Source organism: Salmo salar, chromosome 29, assembly GCF_965601325.2.
Source record: "Salmo salar chromosome 29, fSalSal1, whole genome shotgun sequence".
Lineage (NCBI taxonomy): Eukaryota > Metazoa > Chordata > Actinopteri > Salmoniformes > Salmonidae > Salmo > Salmo salar.
The window spans coordinates 7,929,415-7,954,030 of NC_138319.1; the positions used below are offsets into that span (position 1 = coordinate 7,929,415).

At 42.1% G+C, this 24,616-nt stretch overlaps 1 protein-coding gene and 1 pseudogene across 1 annotated transcript in view; one reads left to right on the plus strand and one right to left on the minus strand.

The window, feature by feature from the left end:
* Positions 1–19,457, plus strand: part of LOC106590055 (cadherin-6) — a 100,269-nt gene extending 80,812 nt beyond the window's left edge. Inside the window, exons 4-12 of the mRNA XM_014180566.3 lie at positions 1,551–1,670; positions 2,730–2,897; positions 5,014–5,201; positions 9,103–9,356; positions 10,593–10,729; positions 12,761–12,882; positions 13,063–13,180; positions 13,457–13,708; positions 14,185–19,457. Coding sequence (XP_014036041.1) covers positions 1,551–1,670; positions 2,730–2,897; positions 5,014–5,201; positions 9,103–9,356; positions 10,593–10,729; positions 12,761–12,882; positions 13,063–13,180; positions 13,457–13,708; positions 14,185–14,699 — 1,874 coding nt within the window. The 3' untranslated portion in view covers positions 14,700–19,457. The remainder of the gene's footprint in view (positions 1–1,550; positions 1,671–2,729; positions 2,898–5,013; positions 5,202–9,102; positions 9,357–10,592; positions 10,730–12,760; positions 12,883–13,062; positions 13,181–13,456; positions 13,709–14,184) is intronic.
* Positions 19,458–20,690: 1,233 nt separating this feature from the next.
* Positions 20,691–24,616, minus strand: part of LOC106590047 (ribonuclease 3-like) — a 160,822-nt pseudogene continuing 156,896 nt past the window's right edge.

A 24,616-nucleotide genomic window follows, 5' to 3' on the forward strand; every position in this document is an offset into this window, starting at 1 on the left:
GTAACTGTAACTCATAGCCTGACCGACCATTGTTAAACAGTTCCACAGTTAAACTGATAGCCTGGACATCATTATAAAAGAGGGGGATCTCATGCAGTCAGTGGTAATAATATATGCCATACTTGTATCTGCAATGGATAGCAGGATTAGAAGGCTTATGTGTGAGACAAGCTAAAGTTGTTACAAACAAACGCCTATCCTGTTGGATCAAAGATGGCTTTATCAATCATAATAATGAGAGGAAAGATTGTCTACATCCCAAATAGCACCCTATTCCCTATGTAGTGCACTACATTTGAGCAGGGCCCATAGAGAATAGGTTGCCATTTGGGGTGAATAAATTGAGTCGTTAAATGCGAATGATTACAGGCCATTAACTGTTTTATTACAGCCAAACAAACTAAGTGAAGCGGCCCAATGATGCTGATTATATTACATACTTGAGCTAATCTTTTGAATACTCTGTTCAGTTATCAATTACAACACATTAAAAACTCTGTTTTTTGCCTGGTGTATGTCAATAATGTAGTTGGAATTCAAGACGATTAATCATGCAGTTCAGATATTAGGGTATGTGAAGTATACACTTAACACTAAATAGTGACATTGGTCACATAACACCGACAAGTGACAAACTGTCAGCCTGTTTACAAACTCTAAGTAAGAAAAGCAGTTGCCCATAGCCACAAGTGAGGTGTGCCTTGAAAGAGGGCCTGTTCTGGACCGGCCTTTATAGTACAATCGACTGGACACTTTGTCCTGTGAAATACTGAGCATTCCCTCTTCAGAAAGCAAAGTGATATCATCAAAGAAATTAGCTTACACTTTATTTATTCAATAAGAGGTTAAAGAGAAAAGTAACTTGAGATGTTTGTGCAGCAATGTAAAACTCCCACTAGTTTCACCCGTGCAGACCTCACATTGACACTGAATTAGAATTAGAAGTTTCAGTTGGTCACGATTGCAATGCCAATTGCACAATTCTATATTTATGTTCATTGCCATTAAATAGTTCTACTCAATTAATTATTCTTATGCATTTAATGAGTCAACACTGGGCCCCACTAGGCATCGCTGGGAGGTACTATTTGACGAACACTTCTCCCCTTTGTTCTGTTGGAATATCATTCTTTGCCTCTTTGATAAGGAAAATGGATCACAGCCGTTGCCTTGGATCAGATATAGGGTTGTTAGACACTCGAGATACACTAATAGGTTTTTGGGGGTTTGCAAACAGCAGAGCTGCTATACTGGCTGGTACTGCTGCGTACGGTGCCTGTGAGATTTGTATAGAGTATAGGAAATGATATGTATAGAGGGCATAGAATAGTATGCATTACTTTTTTGGGGGGGGGGGGGGGAGGGGGAGTCATTTGTGACACCACCAAAGACTTCAGTTCAGTCCAGTTCACTTTATTGGGCTTATTCAGGAAGTTGTCTTGAATCTTGTGTTATTGAGTGTGTCCCAACGCCCACTCCATTCCATGTGTATAACTTTGCTCACTAACTTACCCTCTTTTTTTTCTTCTCCTCCCTCTTTCCTTCCCCAGGCACGGTGGTGACGCAGGTGACCGCTACAGACGCTGATGACCCTACATATGGTAACAGTGCCAGGGTGGTCTACAGCATCCTGCAGGGACAGCCATACTTCTCCGTAGAGCCCAACACAGGTCAGTGTTAACAGACCCTGTCTTTTTGCTTTTCTGTAGACAAAAAGGAGAGGTAGGGTCAGTTACAATGCAAATACAGTGTTCTATAATATTTACCCTCTACATTCTATCTGTGGCTCAAGGGAGCAATGTTCCCAGAGAGTGAACAGGGAAGTATACACAAGGTGCCATTAACCTGCCTCACTGAAGATTCAACTAACACCTGAATGGAACCCAAATTCATACTGCGAGTGAACCAGGATATGAACAGTGCACTACCCCGTCACTACCACGTCTGGAGACTGTGTGTTTGTGTGTGTACGTGTGCGTTCACCGCGGCTATTAACTCCCGTGTCAGACTGAAGAGACATGACAGAAAAGAAGGACAGAATCTCCACCAACCGCCGCTTTTCTATCCCACTGCTCCGTCACCACTGCTATATTTAATCATTTGTAATGTGTGCTTTGGATTGGATCCCAAATGTGTTTTTTGCTTAAACAAAAGGGAAATGGCGACCCAAAAAATATATTAATCGCAGGATGAACAGTAATATGGTTTATGCCAGATGTGCCATGTAAACTGACATCCCCCCTATACAAAGGCAGGCTTGGACATCATAAGTATGATTCTCTCTCTCGCCCTGTGTCTATGAGTGTATCACAGTGTATTGGTGTACACATACAGTACACACACATACTGTATATCTATGTATTGTTCCCCCTCAGAACTACTTGAATGGACTAGCATGTTTTTCAGTTGCTAGCTGTCCTTCAGCGAGTGAGATACACACACACACACTCCTCTGTGTCTCCCTCCTCCCCTGCTGCCACATCCTAAGTGATGAAAGAGCAGGATGAGAGTTTTATACCCCTGCGTTCACCGTGCATTTCACCAACGCTGCTCAGAACTAGATTTGAATGATGTGCACCATCAACCCTCACATCCCCTATTGTTTGATATTCAATTAATTTCCTCTTTGGAAAAAGTGTTAGTGCTATATATATATCTATATCTATCAGAAGTATCTAATCTTGCATCACTTTGACCATCTGTCCTGACTGTCTGTCCTTCACATTCAGGTGTGATCAAGACAGCCCTGCCTAACATGGACAGGGAGACCAAGGAGAACTATGTGGTTGTGATCCAGGCTAAAGACATGGCTGGACAGATGGGTGGGTTATCAGGGACCACCACAGTCAGCATTACCCTCTCTGATGTCAATGACAACCCACCACGCTTCCCAAAGAGTGAGTATAGTGCACACAAACAGACAGATGTGTGTATGCACATGCACTCACTCACACGCGCACGCACGCACACACACACACACACACACACACACACACACACACACACACACACACACACACACACACACACACACACACACACACACACACACACACACACACAATCTCACACACACACAATCTCACACAGACACATCAGTCCCCTGAATATAAAACTCAGTTGACTATACAGGCTTGTGCCAACCAAGCAGCCTCCATCTGGTGGCAATTTCAAAATGAATGTGGATTATTGCAGCAAGTATTACTGTGCTGCTGTGGCGTGTGTGTGTGTGTGTGCGTGTGTGTGTGCGTGTGCGTGTGCGCGTGCGCGTGTGCGTGTGGCAGTACCGCTCTCTTGAAGGCTTGGCATAATTAAATGTAGAGCCATATGAGAGAGTGAAGGGTCCTGCACAGTGCATCAGATCAGCCTGCTAATCCCTATTAAATGAAAAGAGTACACTGTGGGTTTTATCTTCTTCACTCTTTCTCTGTCGCTCTCTCTTTATCTCTAACTCTATCACTTTCATTCTCTTTCTCTCCGTCATTCTCTATCTCTTTCTCTTGCTCTCTCTAACGCTCTCAATGTCACTGTGTGTGGCTCCGCTACTGTCCTTTGTTTCTCATTTTTTTCTCCTTCCTCGTCCTCGCTTTCAGTGTTTCTTTTGCCATTCATCTTTTTCTCATACACTCCTCTCCCACTTTCCTTCAATCTCCACTCACACACTGTCTCCTGTCCCTCTCTTTCCCTTGCTCTCTCCCTCTCTGGTGCATCTGGTGAATTGCAAAGGCAGCTGCATCAGATTGACAGATTACTGGTGTCATTTTGTTTCCCCTCAATAACAGCAGTGTGTGTGTGTGCTTCTATGTCTCTGTGTTTATCTCTGTGTGTTTGCGTGTGTGTGTGTGTGTGGGCGTGTTACACTTGGTTAGAATCAACGCATACAAGCCAAACAGCTCTTCACGTGACAAAACTCACACAAACGTAGAAACCCTGACTCCATTTATCACCCTCTACAACAGGGAGACAAACACTGTCACTGCACCTCACCTCAATGGACAGAACAGGAAGGGAGGGATTGAAGGAGTTGGGATGGATAGAAAGGAAGAGAAGGTGAGACGGGGAGGAATAAATGGAGGGAGGGATGAAGAGAGGGGGCAGGTAGAAAGAGAAAGACAGAGTGAGGGCAAGTGGATATTGTAATGGGACACCCAGTGTCAGGCAGCGATATAATTTTTGTATATTATACCTCTCGACCTAATGCTGAATACTTGTTAGCCTGGGAAACTTCTCCATAGTGGGATGTGTGTGTGTGTGTGTGTGTGTGTGTGTGTGTGTGTGTGTGTGTGTGTGTGTGTGTGTGTGTGTGTGTGTGTGTGTGTGTGTGTGTGTGTGTGTGTGTGTGTGGTGTGTGTGTGTGTGTGTGGTTTTACTATCCTTGTGGAGACCATAAATCCTCACAAGGATAGTTATGGTTAGGGGTTAAGGTTAGGGTTAAGGAAAATAGGATTTTGAATGGAAATTAATTGTTTGTTCCTACAACGATAGTAAAACAAACATGTCTGAGTCTGTGCCCATGCCTTTGTGTGTGTGTGTGTGTGTGTGCGTGCGTGCGTGCGTGCGTGCGTGCGTGTGTGTGCGCGCGTGTGTTTGTACACTTGCGTGTGTGCATGCAAGATGTGTGTGTGTGGGACCTGCCGACTCAGGCGTTGCCAGAATGATGTCAGCATGTTTTATGAGGGTGTCAGTGGTGTTTGTATATGCAGCCCGTGTGTATAACAGGTCCATCCCTCTGCAGACCAGACCAGCTATTTATTTAAGCATATGAGACACAGTGGGGTGCTCAAGCTGGCAGACAGGGACGCATCAATTTATCTGGCTCAAACCAGGAAATCATCTGGTGAAAATAACTAGCTATGTATGGTCCATTGTATTCAGAGTTGAATAAATGATGCAAGATTGATTGATCTTGGCTTTTAAGATGTACAGTATTTAAAAGTATGAGTTTAGGGGTTGATCCAGGTGGTACAGATGGAAAAAACAACAACAACGGATGTGTGTATGTCTTTCCTCCAGGTCTGTATGAGTTCAAAGCTCCCGAGTCGACAGAACCGGGCTCGACGGTGGCTGTGCTGCGAGCTACGGACGCTGACATCGGCAGGAACGCTGAGATGTACTACCGAATCACCAGCAGCGACGGCCCCGCCATGTTCGACATCTCAACCAATAGGAGCACACAGGATGGTGTCATCACCCTCAGGAAGGTCAGTGAATGGCTGGATTCCAAATCTACCACTACCCTTTGTCCCTAGTCCCTATTCCTTTGCCCCTAATTTTTACAATTACGTAATTTAGCAGACGTTCTTATCCAGAGCGACTTACAGTATGGCTGGATTCCAAATCACTCCTAGTCCCTCGTTCATGGGGCATTCGACCCTACTCCCTAGGTGTTATCACACTCAGAAAGTTCAATATGGCTGGATTTGAAATTGAACCGTAACCCCTATAAACACTAGATCAAGGTTTCCCAAACTCGGTCCTCGGGGCCCCAAGGGGTGTACGTTTTGGTTTTTTCCCTAGCACTACACAGCTGATTCAAATAATCAACGAATCCTCAAGCTTGGGTAACTTGATTAAGCTGTGTAGTGTTCGGGCAAAAACCAAAACGTGCACTCCTTGGAGAGAGTTTGGGAAACACTGTGCTAGACCGTACTACTGTCCACACTTGTTCAAAATGTTTGGATTCCAAATCAACCCCTAACCAGTACTCCCTAGGGCCCTAAAAGTATTTGGTAGATTTAAGTGATATGGTAACTGCTTCACCTTGCCTTTTGAAAGGGTGGAGTTTGCCACATTGCTATCCAGTCATGTCAGATTTTACATTCACATGCTCAGATAGTATGTATTCTTAGTCACGGTTTCTGAGTGCAGATCAGATTGATGCTAGGTATTTATTTCACCAGAACCAGTCAGTAGTCCTCTGGGTGCTCTGAGCTATAGTATGTTTTGATGTATTAAACAGAATCAGATTGTTGCTTTATCAAGCGCCCCCTTATCCTCTAGTGTGGCTTTAAATCGATCACGCCACTTCCACCAGGTCATCATTGAGTGGAGGGAGATGTAATTGCCTTCTGCTGATGCTACCGTTGTAATGATATTGGAGGGATCTAGGCTCGCTCTCTCGCGCTCTGTGTGTATGTGCGGGTGTGTACCGAGTCTGGTCTACAACCGAGCCTACTTTAATTAAATGGCTCATCTAGGTAAAAGGGCATGCCATTTCTCCTGTACCACTAGCACTGTCACCAAACAACACATACTCATGTTGACATCATTAAACCCCTGTCTTGAGGAAAAGCCAAGCAGGACAAAAAATAAATCAATGATTTTTTGAGTATGAAGGGTCATATCAAATGTCTGTATTTGTTTGATATCAAGTTCGGTACAGGCAGACAGTAGCCAGTTGAAAGCTCATTGGCATTGAAAAACCTGCACTGATGCAAGTGCGCACACACACATACACACCTACCTCTCCGGTTAAATGACTGCATTTGATTTGGCAGTAGCTCCCTCACAGCTAAAGGCACACGTCAGATGTGTTCTTTCCAGAGAGCGTTGGTGTGATGACACTCTTAAAGATGGAGCACAGAGCTAGAGGTTTCATCCCATGGCTAGAGTTTCCATAGCATATACCAGTAATTTCCTTTCAAGGCCATGAAGGGAATAATAATAATAATACTACATGGTATTTATATGATGGATCCAAAGTCGCTTAGAAGCAAACAAGTGCACACTTCAGGAGAAAGGAGAGATTATTGGGATTCACACAAATAGAAAGAAGAGGAGAGAGCTTTAAACTTTTTTTACACCGCATACCTGAGTTAATTTACTAAAGACAGAATATAATACTAATTGTGTGGTGCTTATATTTGTCCTATTTTCACACACGCATGTGTGAATTGGAAATGTTTTTTTTTTGCATATCCCAACTCTCCCGAGACACCCTCGGAGAGTGGGGTCACGGCCAGGGGCTGCCATTATCAAATCAAATTCTATTAGTCACATGCGCCGAATGCAACAGTTGTAGACCTTACAGTGAAATGCTTACTTACGAGCCCCTAACCAACAATGCAGTTTAAAAAAAATATGAGTAAGAATAAGAAAGACAAGTAACAAGTAATTAAAGAGCAGCAGTAAAATAACAGTAGCGAGACGATACACAGGGGGGTACCGGTACAGAGTCAATGTGCGGGGGCAACGGTTAGTTGAAGTAATATGTACATGTAGGTAGAGTTATTAAAGTGGCTATGCATAGATGATAACAACAGAGAGTAGCAGCGGTGTAAAATAGGGAGAGGGGGTGCTGTTCAGGATTAGATGTTCAGGAGTCTTATGGCTTGGGGGTAGAAGCCGTTTAGAAGCCTCTTGGACCTAGACTTGGTGCAATTAGGGTTAAGTGCCTTGCTCAAGGGCACATCAACAGATTTCTCACCTTGTCGGCTTGGGGATTTGAACTAGTGTAATGTAATATAGAAATTGCCAATAGCTGGATGAGTCACCATTTAGTTTGGTTGAAATGATCCAACCATTACGTAGGTTGGTGGAAATCCCCATCGAGACTGAGGATGAGGGGTCTCCATTATGTATGTTGAATAATAATAAACTACATTTATCAATCTGACTCCATTATTATGTGAATGCTATAGGCCCATACCCGTATCCAGTGGGTACAGCCAAGGTTACGAGCCTTGCGTCACCACTCAGAATACTATAAGATACACATGTCTAGGTTTACTGTTATACAATTATTAAGAGGCTGAGGAACAAGGAGCTAATATCTGGCAATTAATGTCCTAGCATTAAATTATTGAGTTAACCCCAGCTCAGAGATGCACAGTTAGAGACCGCTCGTACTGTATATGCTGTGTGTGTAGTGTAATTAACAACAATCAATAGCCCTATTAAATTATAGGCATATAGTCAATCAAATTATTACTCTGTTAAACGAGGAATGCATTTACTCAATTCAACTAATAGAATGTATTACGAAAGAATTGACACTCAAACAATTACAGTGCGCATGAAATACATACATTACAAAATAACACAGAGTAAATTACTATCCCCAATAGGCTAAGACTTAAAGTGGTTACATGTGTCTTCAGTTCAGAATCATCTCTAAGAGAAAAACTGTGTGTTTGATACACACAGGAGCTTGAATTAAAATTACTTAACACTTTGCGAGTGAAAACAAAAACAGGAAAACACACCCAGATTCTAAACTAATCAACTCAATTTGAATGTTATGACCAGACAATAGGAATGTGCCTGATAACCAGTCAACCCAACATACAATTTAAATCCTGTCACTTTAAAAATACATCAAGCAGAAAACATATAATGCAATAAGACATATGTGCAGCTCTTTATAAGCTCTTGAAACAAACCAACCACAACAATTTAATTCACACAGTAACATTAATTTAGTCGATTCAAGTTTCATCAGTCTTCACACCTCTCCTGGTGACAGTGACCCTAGGATTTCCATGAGAACTTCTCATCCTGGAGATTGCTACAGCAAAGGTGTGACTCGCTCCTGTGAGATGCAAATATACAGCCATCACTCCTGACAATGCCATATTGAATCAACTCACCAGGCTGGTTTCAGCAAGTCACCAGTCGCGAGTATATTACCTTCTCACGTTCTTCTACTACACTAGCAACATTTCAATTACTGGCCCAACACTCTAGCCACTAGGCTCCCTGCCACCCCAGACACCAGAAAGCAGCCAGAAAAAGAGGGAGTCGTTGAGTTACACTGAATTAATTCAATTGTTGATATTGTGTGTGTCTTCGATGAGGATTGTGTTGCAAGTCACAGGATTTGTCTGTGTGAGAGGGGAAGTAAATTAAAAATGTGTCAACTGACGAGGAACAGAGAGGTTGAGTCACACTGAATCAATTCAATTGTTGATAGAGTGCGCGTTGTTTGGTGTGTCTGTGTGTGTCTGTGCGTGTGTGTGTGTTGCTTAGACGAGGAGGGTGTTGCATGTCACAGGATTTGTCTGTGTGAAAAGGAAAGAAAGTGGAATAGAAATGTGTCATCTGGCGATTGAGTGTGTGTGAGTTGTTAACCCTCTCTTCTCCACTCTACCTCTGTCTCCTCAGTCTCTGGACTTTGAGAGGAAGCGGTCCTACACTCTAAGGATCCAGGTGGAGAACTCCAACCCTGACCCTCGGTTCCTGCTCTATGCGGCGACCACGGACGGGGCGACGGTCAAACTGATCGTGGAGGATGTGGACGAGCCGCCCGTGTTCGACCGGGTCGGCTATGTCATGGAGGTCAAAGAAGACGTGGCGGTAGGCACAATCATTGGATCAGTCAGCGCCACAGATCCAGACAGCAGCCGCAGTCCCGTCAGGTACTACGCACGCACACAAACACACACATTGGGGAGGGGAGAGGACAGACGCACACACACACACACACACATACATACTTATCTGTTGATATTAATCAGCGGAGGAGCCCAGCCGACTGAATTATTGAGAATATTAGAAAGGCAATTAGCACGCCAACAGCAACAGATTTAACAAGCTTAGACTAACTGTCAGAAACGAGAGGGGCAAATAGTGTGTCTGTATGTGTGTAGGGCGCATTTAGATACATAGATAGATAGATAGATAGATAGATAGATAGATAGATAGATAGATAGATAGATAGATAGATAGATAGATAGATAGATAGATAGATAGATAGATAGATAGATAGATAGATAGATAGATAGATAGATAGATAGATAGATAGATAGATAGATAGATAGATAGATAGATAGATAGATAGATAGATAGATAGATAGATAGATAGATAGATAGATAACACGGTTGGTTGTTCAGGAAAAATAGTAAAAATAGTGGTTGTGAAAGGGGAGAGGGTGTATATGGAAGAGAGGGAGATTGGGGTAGGGGGTGCGATGGTACAGGATACCTGAGCAACTGACCACCCTGGTTCGTGCACTATATAGGAAATAGGTTGAATTTGGGACACAACCGAATTCTGATCCTCCATTAATCAAACTGATGTATAACAGTCATTCTTAGGAAGTGGAGAAACACAACACAACTGGATTACCTGTGTGTGTGTGTGTGTGTGTGTGTGTGTGTGTGTGTGTGTGTGTGTGTGTGTGTGTGTGTGTGTGTGTGTGTGTGTGTGTGTGTGTGTGTGTGTGTGTGTGTGTGTGTGTGTGTGTGTGTGTCTGTAGGTGCACATAAATGTTGTGTGTGTTTGTGTGTGTGTGTGCATGCCTTTGTGTTTATGTGTCCATGTTAGCACAGATAAACATTTTTGAAGTCATTCTATTTTTAGCCGAATGACCAATCCACAACTGTCAGTCATCCAAATTGCTTTCAAATTGGATGATATTTGTAGCAGTAGGACGTATTGTTGTGATAATGCGGCACTGGATTTCTCTAAAAAGAATGCAAGGACATTTGTTTTGTGCAGATACAGGTACTCGATAGAACAGCACACAGACAAAGACAGGGTGCATAATATTCCTGCGAACGTGAAGAAGCTTATACACTGCCTCACAGCCAACAGTGCATTGGGTTTATATGAAAACAAAGTGAGGAAGCTTATACTTGTTTCCTATGTGCAGGTACTCTATTGACCGGCGTACAGACATGGACAGGGTGCTCAACGTGCACCCAGGTAACGGCTCAGTGTTCATGCTGAGGACTCTGGACAGAGAGGACATTGCCTGGCACAATGTCTCTGTTATTGCCACTGAGTTCAGTAAGTACCATGTTTTTTTATTTCACCTTTATTTAACCAGGTAGGCCAGTTGAGAACAAGTTCTCATTTACAATTGCAACATGGCCAAGGTAAAACAAAGCAGTGCAACAAAAACAATACAGAGTCACACATAAACCAGCGTACAGTCAGTAACACTAAAGAAAATAAAAATATAAAAATCTATGTACAGTGTTTGCAAATGTAGAAGAGTAGGGAGGTAAGTAATAATATTGATTGGCTGTGTACAGGTACAGTGATCGGTAAGCTGCTCTGACAGCTGATGCTTAAAGTTAGAGAGGGAGATATAAGACTCCAGCTTCAGAGATTTTTGAAATTCGTTCCAGTCATTGGCAGCAGAGAACTGGAAGGAAAGGCGGCCAAAGGAAGTGTTGGCTTTGGGGATGACCAGTGCAATATACCTGCTGGAGCACGTGCTACGGGTGGGTGTTGCTATGGTGACCAGTGAGCTGAGATAAGGTGGGGCTTTACCTAGCCAAGACTTATAGATGACCTGGAGCCAGTGGGTTTGGCGATGGATATGTAGTGAAGGCCAGCCAACGAGAGCATACAGGTCGCCGTGGTGGGTAGTATATGGGGCTTTGGTGATAAACGGACGGCACTGTGATAGCAAACTGGATGTAGTCTGAGTCGAGTGTTGGAGGCTATTTTGTAAATGACATCACCGAAGTCAAGAATCAGTAGGATAGTCAGTTTTACGAGGGTATGTTTGGCGGCATGAGTGAAGGAGGCTTTGTTGCGAAGTAGGAAGCCGATTCTAGATTTAATTTGGGAATGGAGATGCTTAATGTGAGTCTGGAAGGAGAGTTTACAGTCTAACCAGACATTTGTAGTTGTCCACATATTCTAGGTCAGAACCGTCCAGAGTAGTGATGCTCGTCGGGCATGCACTTACTAGCATTACTAGCATTACTTGTTAGTAATTTACTAGCACTTACTAGCATTTAAAATCAGTTGGAGGCCACGGAAGGAATGTTGTATGGCGTTGAAGCTCGTTTGGAGGTTTGTTAGCACAGTGTCCAAAGAAGGGCCAGATGTATGCAGAATGGTGTCGTCTGTGTAGAGGTGGATCAGAGAATCACCAGCAGCAAGAGCGACATCATTGATATACACAGAGAAAAGAGTCGGCCCGAGAATTGAACCCTGTGGCACCCCCATAGAGACTGGCAGAGTTCTAGACAAAAGGCCCTCCGATTTGACACACTGAACTCTATCTGAGAAGTAGTTGGTGAACCAGGCGAGGCAGTCATTTGAGAAGCCAAAGCTATTGAGTCTGCCGATAAGAATGCAGTGATTGACAGAGACGAAAGCCTTGGCCTTGTTGATCATTGATGTACGTGTGTGTTTGTGTGTGTGTGTGTGTGTGTGCGTGCGTGCGTGCGTGTGGTGAATTACTACAGTACTTTCTAGTTACATGTACAGTAGTATGAGCAGTTGAGTTAGCATCATTGTATCAACAAGACAAAGTAGATCTACTTCCATAGCCCCCAAATCCAATATGGACCTTGAAGCCAGTTCCACGTAATTATTTTTTTTCATTCTTCCTCTGTAATCATGGATTGATTCAGACCTGGGACACCAGATCAGGTACAACAACATACCAGCATTACTCCGGACCTCATAGAGCAGTGCTTGCTTTGCGTTTGTTCATCTCCCCCTACTGGGGGCGAGCCATTGTCGTATTGTAAGATTTGAATACCCCTGTTCTACAGTATTTTCCACTGTGAGCAGGGGTATTCAGATCTGACACTACGCGATCCTGACTACTGCTGGTTTTCTATTCTACCTGATAATTTATTGCACCCACTTGCCGTCGCCGGTCTAAATCAGTCCCTGATTAGAGGGTAAGAATGAAAAAAAGCAGTGGAACTGACTTCAAAGTCTAGATTTGAATTTGAGGGACCTACACCAAAGTGCTTGCTGAGACACAGAACAGTATCACAATCGTATCAAAGGCAGTTATTGTCTTTTAGTTGGTGTTGTTATTAAATGTCATGTCCCTTTGTATCACAGACAACCCACGGCTGATGAGTCGTGTACCAGTCTATGTTAGAGTACTGGACGTTAATGACAACGCTCCTACGTTTGCCACTTACTACGAGACATTTGTCTGTGAAAACGCCAAGGCTAACCAGGTAATGGAAAACAATGTACTATTATTTTAAACCCCTACAGCAGGTCTTCTTTGCCACCTAAGGTCCCCAACTGATCTAACCTTTATCAGTGTATAACCTTCATCAGTTAACACATTCATCTTGTTCCTCGAGATAAAGTATGTTATCTGTGCTTGATCATATTTGTCCTACCTTTTTCAGAGGATTCAGACAGTAAGTGCTGCAGACGCTGACGAGCCTATTGGTGGACACAGGTTCTTCTTCAGTCTAGCGCATGAGGCTTCTGTGAAAGCCAACTTCACCGTCAGAGACAATAAAGGTATGTGCCCTTCCTCCTGTAGAACAACAGTTGACACACATTTAATGTCAGTGTCTTTTATTTGGTATATTCATAACATGCTGTATGTATTCCACAGCTGCCATGATCACAATTTGTAAATCACACCCAGTCATATATATTTAAGCACACTCTAATATAATTTTTAAGGCCGTACATTTGAGACAAGATAAATTGAAAGAAAACAAGCCTCTTAAAAAACTGGGAAACGTTCCTCCACCTAACTTGTATGGTAGCTAACAATTTTCTCTCCAACAGACAACACGGCAGGTATCCTGACCAGACGGAACAGCTACAGCCGGCTACAGAGGAGTACCTATCTGGTTCCCGTGGTGATCTCGGACAGCGACTTCCCCATGCAGAGCAGCACCAACACCCTGACGGTGCACGTTTGTACCTGCGACCGCGAGGGGAACATGCAGCTGTGTAACCAGGAAGCTCTGGTCCTCACCGCAGGCCTCAGCACTGGAGCCCTCATGGCCATCATCTTCTGTGTCCTCATACTGCTCAGTGAGTACTGTACAATTCAGTTCAATAAAAAAAGCTTTATTGTCCATGAATCTTTTTAAATGACACAGAAAATTTTATTTGGAATGTGGCTTACATAGAGCATATTTAAAGCATCAATCACATCAACACACATAAATTATAAGTTTCACATCCACCTCACACGTTCTATGTGGCAGCGCAAGCCTTTCTCAGCCCACCAAAGTACATTAGTGAGCGTATCATATATCCACACCACCAATGGTTCCCAACAGACAAAAGCTATCCTTCAGAAAATAGGAGGAACCCAGGAATGAAAAATATCAAAAGATGCACAGCCTTTTTTTGTCTTGTTTCTGAAGTGATCATGATCAATGCATTCCTCAGTATCGAAGCACACTCCTCTCCTTTCCTTTGCTCACCTCTCCTTTCCTTGCCTCTCCTCTCCCATCTCATACTCAAGTTCTTCTCTGTCTTTCCCTCTCTTTTTGTGTCAATAGTGATTGTGGTGCTGTTCGCTGCCCTGAGGAGGCAGCAGAGGAAGAAGGAGCCTCTGATCATCTCCAAAGAGGATGTGAGAGACAACGTCGTCAGCTACAACGATGAAGGGGGCGGAGAGGAGGACACCCAGGCCTTTGATATCGGCACGCTGCGCAACCCAGAGGCCACAGAGGAGAGCAAACAGCGCAGGGACATTAAGCCCGAGACCCTGCACCCTCCCGTCCGTCGGACTGTGATCCTTCCCCCGGCCCATAGGGACAACGCGGACGTCAGGAACTTCATAAACCAAAGGCTTCAGGAAAACGACCAGGACCCCACCGCACCGCCCTACGACTCCCTGGCCACCTACGCCTACGAAGGGAGCGGCTCAGTTGCTGAGTCCCTTAGCTCCCTGGGCTCCATGACCACAGAGGGAGACCAGGACTATAACTACCTGAGCGAGTGGGGACCCAGGTTTAAGAAACTAGCTGACTTGTACGGGGGAGAGGACAGTGACAGCTGCAGGGATTCCTAATGAGAGAGAAGGATCTCGTAAGAGGGGAGCTAAAGGAAAACGTACAACAAACAAATAAACACTCGCACACTAGCTAAAGTGAACTTAACTCCTGGTACTGTGTTGAAGTGGCAAACAATAGATCAAAACAAAGAGGACACAAACAGACACGAGGCAGTATTTTACCGTCGTTGATCACCGTTGATGTTTGACCTCTCTGGAGGACTAGGAGGAAGAAGCTAGGTGTATCCTGTCAGTATTAGTGGTCTTTCTCTGCTTGGCAGCAGGGGACTCCTGAGGAAAGACTTGTTGTACTTTACTCTGTACACCAGGCCCACAAACACAGTATCTCTATATACAAACAAACTTCTACTCTTTTCTTTTTCAAAAGCTTCCTGCAAAGGAGGGAGTAACAGCAAGCGGTTTTGTGGTGGACTTGATAGACAGACAGCGCCTATTAATTTTTCAGTGTTTCTGGGACAAAAAAAGCTGCATTTTGTGAGTTCTATCGTAGCTTGTGTGTGCTTATCTGTAAATCGATACAATACAGTGTACAGTTATGTTTTGTTTTCAGGCTTCTAGCGTCCCATCTACCCCCTTATAGCAATGACTCTGTATGTCACAATGCTATTTTGAGGTCACACAAGCCTTGCTGAGAGGCTGAATGCTTTATCTCTATGGGTACACTCAAACTGTCCGCCAGTCACCCACTATGGCATAATTGACTTGAAGGGGGACAACCGCTCTACTCATTCTATTTCTATGGGTTGGACGTCACAAAACACACCTTTCTGACTGTCAATACCTGATCCACATCTCCTTATAGTTTTGCATATATCCTGCCTCACAAATGGCACACTATTCCATAGTGCATTACATTTGTACTAAGGTACATAAGTCTCTGGTCAACAGTAGTGCACTATCTAGGGAATAGGGTGCCATTTGTGACAAACCCATACAGTCATGATCGAAATTATTGGCACCCTTGATGAAGATGAGAAAAAAGACTGAGCTGTATTTTATGCAATTTTTTTGGATTATACTAATACAATTGCTCAGAGAAAGAGATTTTGTTTAACAAGTAATACATTGCTTTCTCCAAAAAATTGTTGTCAAAATTATTGCTCAGTACTCTGGTACCCTCCACTTGTGAGGATAACAGCACTTAGCCTTTTGCTAAAATGTTTTATGAGATTGGAGGACACATTGGGAGGGATCTTAGACCATTCCTCCATACCGAATCTTTACATACAGATTTGTTTTTAATTATTGTTATAAAAAATATTTCTATGAGCAATTGTATTAGTTTAAAATAATATAATTGTCAAATGAATTTATCGTGCAATATAGCTCAGTATTTTTTGCTCATATTTATCAAATAAAGGTTCAATTAAAAAAAATCAAGGATGCCAATAAACGAAAATCAAGGATGCCAATCATTTCGATCATGGCTATATTCTCTGTGGGGGTAGCTGAAACACCTGGACCAAAAAGCTCCTCTGGGCGCTGTATGTATCTGAAGAACTTTTAAGGCACCCTCTTTAAAAAGTGTTACTGTAATATCTGTCATAACATCCTTGTTGACCGGCTGAAGAAGTGGATGCGAACCCCTGGCATTGACCTCGTCTGGTTCAGGTCATATTTATGTGGCAGATGTTTCTCCGTGAGCATGGGTGGTTTAGTAATGTCCCCAGCAGCTATTCACTATTGTGTCCCTCAGGGGTCAAATCTGGGCCACATCCTTTTTTACCTGTCCCCTTGGTGACATCATCCACAATCATAACATTCAGTTTCACTGCTAGGTGGATGACATACAGCTTTATTTACCAATCAGACCCAGTGACCAAGCTAGCATAGCTACCCTTCACAAGTGTCTTGCTGACATCAAATGTTGGATGTCTGAACATTTTCTCCAGCTCAATGATACAAAATCAGAGGATGTTTTATTTGGCCCCCATCTAGATTGTAAATAACCTTGGTCATTTGTCCACCAATGTAAAGCCTACGGCCAGTAACCTTGTCTTCTTTGACCTTGACCTCGAGCTGCATGTAAAAACGGTAGTCCAGTCCTGCTTTTATCATCTAAGAAAAATAGCTAAAGTCAAGTCTTATTTCAGTCACTGATCTGGAGAAAGTTATACATGCTTTTTATTCCTCATGCCTAGATTACTGTTACTCTTTGTATGCATGTCTCAGTCAGAAATCACTCCATTGTCTACAGTTAGTTCAAAATGCTGCAGCTCGGCTTTTAACATGCACCAGAAAATGTTACCATATCACACGTATTTTAGCTTCTCTACACAGGCTACCAGTCACTTTTAGAATATATTTAAAAATTGTATTAATCACATGTAAGGCTAGGCTTGGTTTAGCCCCATCCTATATCACAGATATTGTATCTCCCTATGAGCCAGGATGCAGCCTGAGATCCTCTGGCAGGGCACTGCTGACCATTCCAAAGTCTAGGTTGAAAACGAAAGAAGAGCAGGTATTTGCCATTAGGGCCCCTGGACTTTGGAATGGTCTGCCAGAGGATATCAGGCTTGCCGATTCAGTGCCTCTTTTTAAATCCCTGCTGAAGACACACTTTTATAAAGATACATTGAAATCATACATTAAAGGTATGATTTTAATTTGCTATCATTTGTCATTTTCCTTCCTGTCTTTGTTAGTACTTTTTATTTTATGAAGTGAAGCACTTTTTACTTGTATTAAAATGCGCTATAAAAATAAAGTAGTTATTATTATTATTATGTATTCTTATTGGAAGACTGTCTGTAGACATGAAAGCATAGAGGGTTACAGTAGCAGTGTGTTGCTTAGTATAAACGAAACATGCAGTTCCCATTAAACATTAATTCCTTACTTAGTGTTTTACTCTGTATGCTTTTCTGTATTTTAAAACAGTTTCCTTTTCATTCAAATGTAAGTAATTGATTGATGGTTGACTATATATTTGTGATGTGCACACTGACAAAAAGGGCATTCTCAGGCTTGACATATTGGGACTATGTGGGGGAAAACGCTGCCTATTAAGGGAAATATGATATTTCAGTTGTGAGGAAGAGGGTCGATATTCCCTTGGGATTGTCCTTGACATAGGAGGTAAAGGTCAATACAATATTAGGATCAAGAAATGGTTTGACACATACGTATGAAATGGTCATGAAATGGTTTGCCATCATAAAATGGTTTGACATGTATGTAGTAAGAAAATATAGCAATTCAAATGAAGCAAAGCAACCCCAAATTGTCCAAGGCCGCAAATGTCAAATTAAACAGTAGTAGCATTGCGATATTGCCTCCAAGCATTATTTTTCTATGATTTATGAACAAACAGCTTTGATATTGTTTAGCTGATAAGAGGAATTTATGAGGGAGCACTCAGAGGGCAGCGGCACATCAAGAGAAAAAAAGTGCTGAGATGCATCCTAAAAGACCCTTTATTCCCTATAGTCCACTAATTTTGCCCAGGGCCCTCTTCAAAAGTAGTGTACTATATAGGGAGCAGGCTGCCATTTGGGATTCAGCCTAGCTAAAACAAGCAGTGGCTACTCTCTACTAAAGGCCAACCTGAGGACTGATTACATTTAGCAGACATTTCAAACTAATAACACAACTGACGTAATTGCCACAATGACGATTATATTTTTCTCTATGTCTGCAGCATTTACAATTCACACAAATCGGACTTGATACTTTATTTTTCAAAAATATTTTCCAAGTGCCCACGGATGTAAAAAATCTTATAATTTGATGAAAATGGTGTGGTAGCTTAGACAGTCCTCTAAGACAAGAACACACTTGTTAAAAATGTATACTACTATAATATGCTCAATATTATAATAAGAAACTGTGTAAATTAAACAAGAAGACCATTGAGCACCCACTGTGTAAGTGACTGTTTGAGATTGTGGCACATGTGGCTTTGATAAACAGCATTTATTTGGGTTTCTAAACCCTTCACACTGAAAAACAACTGTTATTCTTCTACTGCCCTGAGGGTTTGACATCTAGTTTATGTCAGAAGGAGAAATGACAGCAGCAGACTGCATTATTGTTTTCCTTCCTTAAAGGGACAATCTGGGATTGGTACATCCATTGTCTCTCTTTAATACAGGGTGTCAGCAGCATAATTTCACTATAAATACATGTTTGTGCATTAACACCATGCTCAGCTAAGGACACAAATTAAACAAACAGTACATCAAGCATCGTGTAACAACACAAGCCAAAGCTATTGGCGGTTTCTAGAGAAGAGTTAGCTGCCAGATATGGCTAGCCTACAGTATACAGTACTGATGTCCTCTTTCTAAAGATATGTTAATGTAGACAGTTGGCTAGCCTTAAGGTTGCCTCTATATTATGTTGCTGACTATGTTATTGAGCAGTCTATGGCTGTGTCCCAATTCTCCACCCTTCTCCTAAATGGTGCACCTGCACGCTACCAGTCATGGATTTACAAGAATAGGAATGTAAATCCATGCAAGAAGGTAGCATCCTGTTCAGGGGCTGTACATGTACATCAAGCTGCCTCACCCTACAGAAACAGGGGCTCTGAAACAGTGTGCAAGTGCACACTTAAGGGGAATGATGGAGAATAGGGGTGCAGACATTTTTTTTCTATGTGGATTAATACTATGAGAGGTTATAGTATGTGAAGTTGTTTAAATGGGCCCTGTCATGACCCGATGCCCATTAATTCATCTATCTGCTTTGTACAACATGATTTTGTACTGGATATTTACATGATCCAACAATTAAATTTCTTCAAAATCATGCATTCATCCTTACTGTTTCTATGCGTAGACATCAGTGTTTCAGAACCAGATAAGCTTTGCTGTCCCAACAAAGGGCAATTTAACAGACATAGGAAGTGAGAAAGTTGGGGACTACTTGACAGCCAGACTAGCCAAAAACTAAAACTTACCATAACCAAACCCTAAACACTGACTGGCCAAATTTTTACCAATTTGGAAATAAAAAATCAGTCTGCACATTAGCCATATTCCCTTAGTTTTTGCCTAGGATGACATCAGACTAGCTCGAAGGTACTGTAGCTTAAGTTCTTATGACGTATGTTGAAATTCAAGACAAAGTGGTTAATAGCATGGATCCTGTGGCTACTGAACTGAAGCAATCATTAATTCCACACAATCTATAATTAAGATCTTTAAATCTGGCTATCGGATTTGGAGAGAGGGGGGAAAAACAATTTTTTCATTGTTAGAGGAAGAGGCAGCAGATGCGCGACAGATGGTGGCATTTTACATATTTAATGTAATTAAATCATATTAACGCTTTCCCCTCCTTATAACGTGCATGTGATATGCCACTACTAGTTTTCCCATTAAGCAATTTGTTGTTGGACACTGATTATGAAGAGTATGGCTATCAAGAGGACAGATGTCATTATAATGAAAAATCTATATTTCAAATACCTTTATTAATATCAATTATTATCAATGTCACTTGCAGTAAAAATTGACATTTAAAACAAAGCATTTCTGTTGATGCTGTTCATTATTATGATCGACGACCAACAGTGCTGTAGATTTAGTTTAAAAACCGACTGTACATAATCAACATTAAATTGATTAAGACCTACACATGAAAGCAGCTCAAAACAACCACAAACACAACCAAACACAGTAAAAATGGGACGAGACAGTACAGGGTGGACTGTAGACTAGTGGTCTTTCTCAATTGTCTAGAAATATGTCCTCTCCTCGCATCCTCTCCTTCATTGCACTGATCTGAAAGAACTGACCAGGTGAAAGCCAGTCTAATGATAAGCTGCCAACATATTGTTTACACCTGACAAATCTTCTCCAATCAGATGCAGATGAAGGGAGTAGTCAGAGGAAAATGCATTTTTTGTTTGCAATTCAGGGTGTTTGTAAATTGTTCATCCCTCCACTTCCTGTTCCTTCCATACACAATTCAATATCATCCATCTCAATTGGTCAAAGAAGTGCTCTGTCCATCTCGATGGGTCAGAGAAGGGCTCTGTTACTTCCTACTTTCCTCTGGTTCATCTCCCATCTTCTTCTGGCGCTCCCTCTCTCGTATAATCTCTTTCAGCTCCTGTCTGTACTTCCACTCGATGAATCGCTTCTGATGAGCCATAATAAAAGATAGCCATAATAAAAGAGAGATGGACCAAGGAAAATATAAAAGATAGAGAGGAATAAAGAGAGAGACAAGGTCAGTCTACGACCGATAGAGGACAGAGATTAGTATAGTGTTTAGCATGTGTTGACATTGTAATGTATACATTGTCATTTTAGTTATAATTCGTGAAACACTGCAAACATTACTAGCACTGAATGGCCCTAGTACCTCATTATTTTCCTTCCTAATATTAGCAAAATAACATGGAATTCGACAGGCTTCATTTGATGTCATTGTGATGAGAATGGGATCTGATAAGCTAATTAGAACATAACATATCCAAATGAGATCTGTAATAAAGAGAACAGAAAATGATCACTGCGTCATTGGAATTAACGTCTCAATTTAGAACCGTACCCATGAAGGGATGCCAGGTCTTCTGTGTCAAAGCGTTTATGTCACACATTTAGATTGTGTCGATTAGGATATCATGAAAGAACAACAGACAGTTTAGTTGTGTAGACCATGTTTGTTGTGTCGATTAGGATATGATGAAAGAACAACAGACAGTTTAGTTGTGTAGACCATGTTTGTTCTGTACCGTAGGTTATTCGGTTCACAGATCTCACACTGGCTCTAAGTTTTACAGTAGCCTTTTGACTAACTGTCTATGGGTCAAGCTCAATCAGTAAAAACCCTGATGAAGGCCACGGGCCAAAATGCGTTGGTTTTAAAAATATCAATAGCAATTTTATCAACTGCCACTGTCCTCCAGGAGTTGCTTAATTTCCTCTTCACTTAAAGCTCAATCAAACACACTATTTAAAAGACAACTAATACTATTTGACCCCAGGTCGAATCTTTGGTCACTCCACCATGTCATGCAGTCTACAGACAATAAAAACATTCTGGATAAGACCGTCTGCTAAATGACTAAAATGTAAAATGTATAGCCAAATGCCCCAACGTCTCTCTACAGCAATGAGGCCAACATCTAGTTTAAGCAAACATATTCACTTCAAAAACAGTGAGGGATACACTATAGTGCGATTGGCCTTAGATGAGTAAGCAACACTTGATGAGCCTCAGAGAGAAAAGAAAACTACATATTGCAGTTCAAATATGGAAATCAGTGTCAGCATTTTAGTCTGGAGATGACTTAAGAGATGAGAATAACAGAGAGAGAGAGAGAGAGAAAGAGCAAGAAATGCTTCTTTGGTCATTTGCATTGTTTAACATGCCGTTACATAAAGAGTGTAAAGGGACAAGAGATTGAGACTCTTAAAACTTCTTCGGAATTGGTGTCCCTTCCATGGGACGGTTGAGCTAACGTAGGCTGATGCAATTAGCATCAACAACAAGAACATTTCCAAGGACATAGACATGTCTGATATTGGCAGAAAGCTTAAATTCTTCTTATCTAACTGCACTGTCCAATTTACAGTAGCTATTACAGGGAAATAATACCATGCTATTGTTTGAGGAGAGTGAACAATTTTGAACATGAAAAGTTATTTATAAACAAATTAGGCACATTTGGGCAGTCTTGATACAACATTTTGAACAGAAATGCAATGGTTCATTGGATCAGTCTAGAACTTTGCACATACCCTGCTGCCATCTAGTGGCCAAAATATAAATTGCACATGAACTGGAATATTACATTATGGCCTTTCTCTTGCATTTCAAAGATGGTACAAAAAAAATACAAAATAACATTGTTTTTTTCTTTGTATTATCTTTTACCAGATCTATTGTGTTATACTCTCCTACATTCCTATCACATTTCCACAAACTTCAAAGTGTTTCCTTTCAAATGGTACCTAGAATATGCATATCCTTGCTCCCAGTCTGGCAGGAGAAGACAGAAAAGACAACAGGGTCTCTGTGTTGTGTTAAGGTTTTGCATGAAGAGACATATTGAGAATTCTCTGCGGTCCGACGTTGTGTAGAAAATCACCTTTGAGGAGATCTGCTTTTGCATACTGATCACCTTAGTGTTAGGCGTTAGCCCACTTAGCTTGACTTGAATCTTTTGTTTATCGACAATCTGGTAATTCCTTTTAAGGACAGGGTTGCGACTTGCGCTCTTGAGATTCAAAATTCTGTGTTTTTGGAGAGAGAGAGGGGAATGATTTTAAGTTTGGGACCCTATCAACAATGAGACGTGTTGTGCCCCACAACGATGACACTTTGGTATGTAGCTAGCAACACTCGACTTCCTCAAGGGGTGCTGCAGAATACAGACACACACAACACACACACTGACTGAAGAACAGCATGCCTATTGCCTATGCGAATCTAACACATTTAAAGCCCTACTAACGAACCAACACATTTACAGTAGCCTATATCTCTCCAGCAATAAGCTTAGACTTTATTACGACTGCTCCACAATAGAGCAGACTGTGTAAACACACATCTATCACCTATGGCTCACACACACCACATCTAACCAACACTAACATTGCATCTACCCATGTACCTTTGTTGATGAGATAAGATTTCCCTATAGCATACCTCCCTGTCTCACCAAGGGGCAAATACATAAACACACACAGAACCAGTATATCAAGATCATCCATCCCTCCAGCCATCCTCCATACTGTTCTGTACTATACTTGTTGTGTATTCACACAAGCCCTTACCCAGAGATTAAGGGTTAAGTGACAGCTGAGGAGAGAGGTTGTAGTCCCCTCCCTGCTCGCTGACAGCCAAATAGATAGAGAGGTTGTATCCCAAATTTCAATGGGGCACAGGTCAAAAGTAGTGCACTATGTAGAGAATAGGGTGTCATTTGTGAAACATTCAGAGACTATTTCTTGTCGCATCCAGAAGAAGAAGAAACTGTATTGTTTAGGAAACATGCAGCTGCAGGAGAGACAGAGGATCGAACGATGTGGTGGTGATAAAGAAAAGAACGAGGGAGCGAAAGAGAGAGCGGAGGAAAATGTGTAATAACAGATTGAGAGCATAGAGAGAGAGAAAGAGATAAAGAGAAAATAAATCTGATTGCTTTAAAAAGGATGAGCGATGCGTTGATAAATGGTCAACACGTCTCCCCATGTATATTTCATCTTCTCTGACCTTTCAGGGCCAAGGTATATGGGGCTCCTGGGACACATCTCTCCCTCCCATCTTGCCCGCCTACCTGGCAGGCTCAGCTCTATCCATTTGCTCCTCCCTTCCACCTCCAGCTCTAGTTCAGGCCTAGGTTAATATTTAATTCTGCTTCGACAGATATTTTTACATTTTAGTCATTTAGCAGACGCTCTTATGCTGAGTGACTTACAGGAGAAATTAGGGTTAAGTGCCTTGCTCAAGGGCACATTGGCAGTTTTGAATGAACTTTCAGTTACTGGCCCAATGTTCTTAACCGTTAGGCTACCTGCCGCCCAGAGCCACCAGATGACCACTTTCTCTTTAATGAGCCGTCTATGTGAGGACTTAGCATGGCTCTTTTTCTCACTTCTCTACTCCTCTACTGCTGGTAGTTAACCCTCAACAGCAACTGCTCCTCAGGCGCCGATGATGTAGATGTCGATTAATGCAGCCCCCCGCACCGCTCTGATTCAGAGTGGTGGGTTAAATGCAAAATACACATTTTGGTTAAATGCATTCAGTTGCGCAACTGGCTAGGTACCCCCTTTCCTTTTTTCCCTTTTTTTTGCCTGTCAGGTAGGGAGAGAGGCAAGGAAGGAAAGTGGGAGGTGGGCGTGGCGGTGGTGCCTTCGAACAAAAAGTTCAATTTCACTGAGTGGCTCGATACCCAAGAAGGCCTTAAATAAAACATGGAAATGAATCCAGACAGAAAGAATTACACA